General features: G+C 43.3%; 1 protein-coding gene across 1 annotated transcript in view; it reads left to right on the forward strand.

Moving 5' to 3' along the window:
• ADAM23 (ADAM metallopeptidase domain 23) overlaps nucleotides 1-9,212 on the forward strand; it is a 95,300-nt gene that overhangs the window by 76,190 nt on the left and 9,898 nt on the right. Inside the window, exon 23 of the mRNA XM_015415998.1 lies at nucleotides 832-943. Within this exon, the coding sequence (XP_015271484.1) occupies nucleotides 832-943 (112 nt within the window). The remainder of the gene's footprint in view (nucleotides 1-831; nucleotides 944-9,212) is intronic.

Below are 9,212 nucleotides of genomic sequence, written 5' to 3' on the forward strand. Positions count from 1 at the left end.
GGTACTCAGGAGGGATCCTTCCTTTGTGCCCTTATCGTGTTAACCAAGGGTTGGTACTACAGTCCTTTTGTCCTACACCATGTCATCCCAAAGAGAGAGTCTGACACAAACTAGAAGTGTGTAGGGCCCCATGTGTCTGCTTAAATAGGATGGTGCAGATTAAGCTAAAGGATTTTCTCTCTGTGTCTCGCAGCTCACAGCCTTTAGGTAAACAGGTCTCAAGCCATGTATCTGAAAGGCATATGAAGTGCAAGGCCTGATATCTCACCAGATCTGCAGAAACATCATCAACCTTTCCCACGTTTTCTGGTGGAAGAAATCTGTAGAGCTGCAACCTGGTCCACCTTTTATACCTGTGTGAGACACAGTAGGTGGGACCAGTTAAATCTGCGGAAGCGTCATCTGGTAGAAGGGTGTGCAGTGTAGTGGTGGAACAGAATACAAATAAAAATGAGGATCCCACCCAGGTTGTAGCTTGGGCATGTAGTTTGGGTTACTTTTCCCATTGAAGGAGAACGAAACATTGAGTCATCCACACCCCACCGCCAAAAAAAAATCTAGTCAGATGGAAAAATTTGTTACGGAGCTGGGCTATATTGAGACTGGAGAGTCAGCCTTGCTCTGAGCCAATACGAATTTGTATAGCCCTGCCTGGAGCGAGACAAGGTATGACCTAACAAGTTTAAATTATTTTGCCTCACTGAAGAGAAGAAACAATCAGGTAAGTTTCAGTGCTTCATTTTGTAAATAGCAGTCCTTATTCCATTTAGCCATTGTCATCTGTGAATTGAGTATACTTTTTTATTAACCCATGCTAACTACTTCTTTTAGGTATGCAGTAATGAAGCGACATGCATTTGTGATAATACCTGGGCAGGTATGGATTGTAGCATGCCTGATATGAGAAGAAAAGAAGACCCAGAACAACCAAATGGACCAAAGGGTTTGTGTGATTTCAGTTTATAAAATATTTGTATCATGTATAGTATTGGACAGGAGGGTTTGAAGCAAAGCACCTGAAAGCAAGAAGACTATACACTCTATGGGTTTGGGTTTCTGGACAGTAGTAAATATTGCTCCAGAGAACCGTCCTAGAAAACCATCAGCTTTTTCTTTCTTAGTTGTTTTCTTTTAATAACAAAAACATAGATGTGCTGTAGTACAACTAACATCTGCTGATAATGATACCCACAGTATGGCTAGTTAATCCTCCTAATGTAGTTGCTGGTTTCTCATGTGGATTTCTCTTAAACACAAATAAGAAATTATGGCTTTAGGGTTACTTTAACATATTTATTTATTTATTATTTGTATTTATACCCCACCTTGCCTGACAAGCAGAAGAATTTGAGGTTCTGGCCATTTTGTCCAACTGTGCTCAGGAGCAGTTCTCATTCATTTCATTGTAGGACTTCTTGAAAAAATTGTGCCAGTTTGGTGTAGTGGTTAAGTGTGCAGACTCTAATCTGGGAGAACCGGATTTGATTCCCCACTCCTCCACTTGCACCTGCTGATGTGACCCTGGGTCAGTCACAAGCTCCAGCACAGCTGTTCCTGAAAGAGCAGTTTGTGTCAGAGTTCTCTCAGCCCCACCCACCTCACAGGGTGTCTGTTGTGGGGAGGGGAAGGGAAAGGAGTTTGTAAGCCACTCTGAGACTCCAAGTGAAGGGCAGGGTATAAATCCAATCTCCTCTTCTTTTCCTCTCCAGTTTATTAGCTTGCATTTGTGAAGAAAACTCACAGTTCTGCAAAGCAGACTTTTGGTATTTTGGTAGATTTTTTTTAAAAAAACCATAACTGTTGCATATTTAATGGGCTTAAATATATAAAAAAAACACAGAGGCCACGTTGGTTCTTTGCCCTAGAATTGATGCTTTTGGGAAGTGTTTTTTCTCCTGTTTCCAAGTAGTCTTGTGGTGCACCTCCCAAAGTTTCCTGTCTTATCTTTCCTAAGCCTTTTGCTGTGAAGTTTTGGGAATAATTTCAGCAAAGCCTGGATGACTGCATTGTGGGTGGAAAAGTTTGGATTGTTCTGGTACTGCCCGTGTGGCAGCCACCAGCAGCAGCCATTTCCTCCCCCCACTTTTTAAAATTGGCAATTGAATGTTGTAGCAATATAACAATCTGTACATCAGGTGCTCTGAATTCCCAGCTTTTTTTCAAGCAGTTAGCCTTTAGCACATCTCATTACAGATACGCATTTCCTCTTGTGTCTCCACAATTAACAGGATTTTCTTAAAATGAAAGCTGAGAATTCAGAGAACCTGATACAGTAATCTGTCTGTTGTTATAACAATATAATGACATTCAGTTGCCAGTTTTAAAAAAACCTGAAAAAAAACCCTGGTTGTAGAGGGGGATGACCACTGCTGAGGGGCTTGGTCAGGAAACTACGGGGAAACTTGCCATATGGAAGCCCTGTTGCTCTTGTGTTGTAGGGGTGTGCAAAGACCTCCCCAGTATTTTTGGGGTTTAGGTATATAGAACCCAAAAATATTGGTACTTTCTGATATTCCTGAATCCCAATAATGGTATGGCATTGGGATTTGGGAATTTTTCAGATAACCCAAAATTTTTGGCTCCGTTATAGGGTATGATGAAGAATCGATCACTCGCCGAGTTTCACCACCGTCTTCTTCAAGTGTGGTGGCAGCGTGACTCATTAAGTGACCTCAGAAGGCATATGCCTTCTGAATTCGCTACCCAAGTCATGCCGCAGCAGGGCTTGGAGGAGTAGGCATTTAAAGAGACTATGGTCTCTTTAAATGCCTACTGCCTTCTCTGAACATGGCGGCAGAGGCATGACTCAGCATGTGAACTCAGAAGGCCTATGTCTTCTGAGTTCACTAGCTGAGTTGTGCCACTGTGATGGGGCTTGGCGGGGTAGGCATTTAAAGAGACAGCAATCTGTTTAAATGCCTTCTCGGCATAGCTGAATGCACCTGAATAAAAGCCAAAGAAAACTGGCTTTTTTCAGGGTCAGCTAAATCGGTAGCAGAATACAGATCTCTGATCTGCATTCAGCTTAAAAATACCCAAAAAATACCAGTAAGGTATTTTTTCAGGTATTTTCCCACTCTGATAAATCGAATGCATACAGCTACAACTGCAACAGGGAAACTATGCAAGCTGTTCCCCATGTGGAAAACACTAGAATCTGAAGCTAGTGATTTGGATCTGCCAGAGTGTTTAAGCAGATGGAAGAATTTCTGCCCACGGAACATGATTTTGTCACTTACCCCCTCCCCTTTTCCGGGGCAACATTTCAGGGGACATTTTGAGCTGTAGCAGAAGGTGAGGAAGTTGTGCTCCATGGATGGAAAACCTTTGCTCTGCACCAACACTTTGAGCATTCAAGCAAGTATCCCCAAGGGTCAAAACTACACATTAGGGTTTTTTAGCTAGTTGGGGCAGGAATTACATCAGAGCAAACCACACAGACAGATAATTGGAGTAAAAAACAGGCCACAGCTTTATTGATTACAGCACATGGGGCATTTGGTGCAGCATAGGGCATGGATCCAAGCAACGGGTGACCCGCTTGTCGGCTGATGAATCTCATCCCAGCCTGCGTGCTGGTGGATCCAGGAGTGGCAAGCAGGTGGTCCCAACTAAGGCACAAGCCTTGGTGTGGAACCATTGCCATCTGGGAGTGGAGCTGGACAACCATCCCTAAGCTAGGCCTGCTGCTAAATGGCTTGACCCCCCAAGACCCCTTACAGCAGATGGGGTATTTGGTGCAGCATAGGGCAGGGATCCAAGCAACGGGTGACCCGCTTGTCGGCTGATGAATCTCATCCCAGCCTGCATGCTGGTGGATCCAGGAGTGGCAAGCAGGTGGTCCCAACTAAGGCACAAGCCTTGGTGTGGAACCCTTGCCACCTGGGAGTGGAGCTGGGCAACCATCCCCAAGCTAGGCCTGCTGCTAAATGGCTTGACCCCCAAGACCCCTTAAGAAGGCCCCCACCAGGGGAGGTGGGCATGCAAGCGCAGCCTCCTCACAAATGGAGCCGGCCCAATGCCTAAAACCCCTGTACAGATCTATGGTGTAGCCTCATTTGGAATACTGTCTATAGTTTGGGTCACCATATCACAAAAGACATTGCAGAGCCTGGAAAAGTACAGAGGAGGCAACCAAGATGATTAGGGGGTTGGAGCCCTTTCCCTGTGAGGAAAGGCTGTAGAGTCTGGGACTTCTCAGTTTTGAGAAGAGATGTCTAAAAGAGCACATGATAGAGGTTTATAAAATTATACATGGGGTGGGGAGAGTTGACAAAATTTTTCTCCCTCTCCCAAAATACTAGACCTTGAGGGCATCCAGTGAAGCTGATGGGCAGTAGATTCAGGACGGACAAAAAGAAATACTACTTACATAGAGAGTGATTAAAATGTGGAATTTGCGCCAGAAGATGTAGCAATGGCCAGAGGAATAAACAGCTTTAAAAAGGGATTAGATAGATTCATGGAGGATAAGTCTATCAATGGCTACTAGCCATGGCAACTAAGAGAAACTTCTACATTCAGAGGCACTAAACCTCCGAATCTCAGAGCCAGAAGGCAACATCAGGGTAAGGTCTCAGCCTCTCTGCCGTGTTGTTGGCCCTCCAGAGGAACTGGTTGCCCACTGTGTGAGGCAGGATGCTGGACTAGATAGACTATTGGTCTGATCCAGCAGGGCTGTTCTTATGTGCCATAAAACTATGGTAATGAACAAATTAAGCAGAAAATAGCACAAGAAAACCACAACAAAGCTGATGCGTGCCCAGGCACCTCTCAGGCCCTGATGTCAGCCCAGCCCACCTGGAGGCCACTGAGACTGCTGTGGCCTGGCCAGACCATTCCATGGCAGAACATGTGGAGCCCTTCCTCCAGCGGGAGCCCCTGTCCTGTGGCCACAAAGTGGACACCAGTAAGTGGGTGGCTGTGAATTGGAACTGCACATGGAGTACTCCAAAGTTATGTAGTAACTTCCTATCAGGGCCACTTTGGCTCAGGAAAGTAGTGTAGAGGGAAAGGCAAGAGCCCCTCCCCCCCATGCCAGACTTTCGAGCAGAATTGGGCTCCTGGGGACTTCAGAAATTATGACTTTTCTGGCAGCTGCTGTGTGACTGCAGGGAAAATGAGTTGAATCCAGGGAATCCCAAGCCAACTTGCCCGAAAATGCAACATGTATTTTGGCCCTAAAATGTAGAAGCAAAAGGGCACATAGCAGTTTTTCTTTTGTGGACTAAAATCCATTTAGAAACTTGAAGGTTTAAATTTTTTGTTAGTGTTAATGCGTCCCTTTTTGTACATCTCTCACCTTCAACCCTCAGAATGTGGTGCCTCACTTTCGCTTCTGCCATAATCCAGAATTTGGAACGTTCCGACTATTATGTTGTTACCTGTAGCAGTTTTGTGGATATTATGCAATTATATATGAGCTGATATGAAAGTGAATTTAAGTATGGTGGGTATACTGCATGCATGGAGCTTCAGCTTGTACCATCAGACTAATGGAGTCATGGAGGAAAATGGCAATGCAAGTTATTAAAATAATTGTACAGTAATACCTCCTATAGTGCTGTAGGTACATTCTGCAAACCGATAGCTGTATGAAACAGCATTATAGGAGGTAATTACGGGACAATTCTAATGGAGAGGTGTTCGCAGCATCTTCATTTCTTATATACAGGTAACATGTGAGGGTCGACCAGAGGAGGCATCAGCCATCTGCCGATTGTTCCTATTAGGCTCCCATGCTGGAGTGACCCACCCAAGTAGCATCTCCATGTCACCTTCTGCAGTTCCTGTTTCTCTGCCTCACAGGTCTTTTAGAGACCTCTGATGTGGGTGGCCGACAGCTGGCCTGCCTGCAGCTGCACCACATCACTTCCTGGCCACCTCCCACCTACATTCAGAGGTCTTTAGGAACAGGAGCAGTAGGGCTAACTGATAACCACTGCATCAAGACTTCTTGGGAGCCTTCTCTGTTGTCTCTGCAGCCCCTGCTGAGGCCTTGTTTCTCAACTGTGTAGGTCTTTCATAGATCTCTGATGTGGATATGAGGTGGCTGCGTGACTTACAGTGGCACCACACAACTTTTTGGCCACCTCCCACCCATGTCAGAGGTCTATAGAGACCTGTGTGACTGAGGAACAAGGCCATAGGAGCTCTGGGGCCAGTGGAGAAGGCCTCCCAGAAGGAAACCTTCATTTGGATACTCCAATATTGGGAACTTAACAGAGGCAGCCCCACCTAACCAAGGTGAAGGGTGCTATAAGAAAACAGTGCTAAAGGAAGCAGCATTGTGCAAGGTTTTCCTGTATTAAAATTGTTACATGTTTAGTCAGAATTTCAAGTGGAGGAACGTTAGGGCTTGTTCCAAGCACTCAATCAGTTGTTTGGAGTGCTAAAGTCTCTTACAGATCGTGATAACAAAGGAACCCCCCAGTTTTCCCAGTGGTAAGTGGGACCTTTCACCTTCCTCAGTGGATGGTCTGTGGCATTCCTGAAAAACTCCAGGCTTTGTTTGGAAGAGGGACTTTACCAGTATTTCATTACTCAGGTTAAGTTAAGCCAAGGCTAGTCTCTCGTGATTCTCATAGATTTATTTTTAAAAACTTCTCAGAAAGAATGTAAAACAATTCTTTGGAACCCTCTGGTGAGCTGGGGTTAGCTTTAAAGGATGTGCAGAAGATTATAATGTGATCTTTGGAAACTCTTAGATTTTCGACAGCTTGTGGCAGGCTGGGGGGGGGATATAGCATAGATAGAACTTATGCAGTAGGATATACTGAGGGGAAATGGGACGATTGTGGCAGAAGTATGCAGTGTCAAACTGAGAGGAGCTTAAAGTCAGGATCCATAAGAAGAGGTATGTGTATTGTGTGTAGAAGAGAATAATTGTGTAGTCCATGTTTTGCATCATAGCTTCACTGTCACACTTCCCAGTGCTGAACAGTCTACTATGCAGTTAACATGCAGCCTTTTATTTTGGTCATGGGACCTCCTGAAACAAAACTGTATTGCTGTGGCTTATTTAAACTGTGCAACCAACCCCAGCAAGTCTACCAGATGGAAATAACAAATCCTGGTTTCTGTGTAAAAGCCAGTTTGCTTGCTCTTTATTTGCTCTCTGCCTTTGATCGGAAGTGTGTCCTCCAAAGGCTGCCATCTCTGCAGGTAGGCAACTACAAGACTTATGAAATTGGCTTGTGAATTCAGATGTCACAAGAGAAGCCACAGTCAGTACAAATGGCAGCCACAGGGTGATTCCACACTAGACCTTAAATCCTGGTTCAGTCCTGTCCCCGAACGTAACATTCTACACTACAATCGAGTTCACCCCTGTAATTATCTCAGGGTATTTTTTATTTCCACGTTACATTGATGTCATCCCGGTTTTGCCCCACACTTGTCCCGGGATAAACGGATGCTGCTATAACCAGGGATAAATGCAAGGTATTGTGTCCCGAGTTGAACTCTGATGGAACCAGGGGATGAGATCCAAGTGCAGAAAGGACCACAGTTTGCTATCCCCTTTTAGAGCAAACCAACAGACTCTTTGGACCATCTGGAATTAGATATCACAACCAGCTCTGACTGCATTAAACCATGGCTCCAAACCCATGGTTTATTTTGATATCTGGATCATGGAATAGCAATGGCCCATTATCTGGGGATCAAAAATTCTTGAGTCTGAAAAGAAATCATATTTCACCACACCACAGAGACATGCAGAATCAAACGTTCAAGCATTTTCCCCTAATGAATTTTTATATCTAATTAGGTAATAGATGCTATCTATGTTTTAAGCAAATAAAGTATTTTGAGCCAAAGAAACAAGTAACCAGTTTCAAACAATAAGGAGTATATTATGAGGGCACTTGAATAACTCCAGTTTTGCAAAACATCCTCTAAGACAGATCAAGATGGGTAGCCGTGTTAGTCTGTCTGTAGCAGTAGAGAAGAGCAAGAATCCAGGAGCACCTTAAAGACTAACAAAATTTGTGGCAGGGGAGGAGGTTCCATGAGTCACTGCTCACTTTTTCCTGTAAAACAATTATACTATGAATATTGTACTGAGACATGAAATATGAATACACGAATACAAATATATACAGATTTATTTAAAGTAGGTGATAAAGCAAATTCACTAAAACTTTGTTTTATGTACATAAAATACATTAATTAAAATTTTGCTTTATGCATCGAGTTGGATCCCAAAAACCTCTAGTCATGAAACTAGGCTTCCCTTTTTTCTCTTTCCTTCTGCAGTCTACCACCCCACCCCCAAAACCCCTGTAAGGTTTAGTGGATCCCCTTGAAAGGATTTAGATGCAGCATGGGGGGGGGGAGATCTCCCAAATGTCCTGACACTTCTCCAATGCTCTTTTTTAAATTTTGAAAACTTAACAGAAGCCAATCAAATATTTAAAGAAATATTGTTCCTGTGTGTCAAGAATTTAAATAATTTAGCAAATTTTCCAGTATATGAAACTGTATACAGTTTCTCATGATAAAACTGTGTTTTTGTTCTAGCATGTTAATGTAGAAATAGCTGATATTAATTTCTGTTCCTGTTGCGTTCTTGTTTTTCTTTGCAGACACTCTCTTCATCAATCACTTCTGCCTCTGCTATATTTCATCGTCTAAAATATCGCCATAAATTGTAGCAAGAATGTATCAAACACAATTTAATTTCAGACTATTAGAAAAAGCTGTTTGTCTTATTTCATAGCGGTGCTTCCCCATCTAAAAAAGCAACCATTTTAAAAATCTGCATATACAATAAAAAGAAATACAAAGCCAGAATATTTTATGAAAAATTAAAGCCATTTGTCTTTCCAAGAATATTGTGTATAAATCAAGTGCACAAATGTACCTCCTCTCACCCTCAAGAAACATAAAGTCAGTGAATTCATTCAAGAAAAGAATTTGTTCAAGTAAAGACCAAGCCAGTGTGGTGTAGTGGTTAAGAGTGTTGGACTAGGGACCTGGTAAGCATAGGTCTGAATCCCCATTCTGCCGTGGCAGCAGTCTGTGGGTGACCTTGGGCCATCCTTACACACAGCCTAACCTAACTCTCAAAGTGTTGTTGTGAGGATAAAGTGGAGGAGAGAAGAACTGTATAAGCTACTTTGGGTCCCCATTGAGGAGAAAGGCATGGTGTAAATAGAGTAAATAAATCACAGATAATCAATAAAACGAAACGTATTACGGAGGGAAAG

The sequence above is a fragment of the Gekko japonicus genome, unplaced genomic scaffold, assembly GCF_001447785.1.
Source record: "Gekko japonicus isolate JY-2015 unplaced genomic scaffold, Gekko_japonicus_V1.1 scaffold123, whole genome shotgun sequence".
Classification (NCBI taxonomy): domain Eukaryota; kingdom Metazoa; phylum Chordata; class Lepidosauria; order Squamata; family Gekkonidae; genus Gekko; species Gekko japonicus.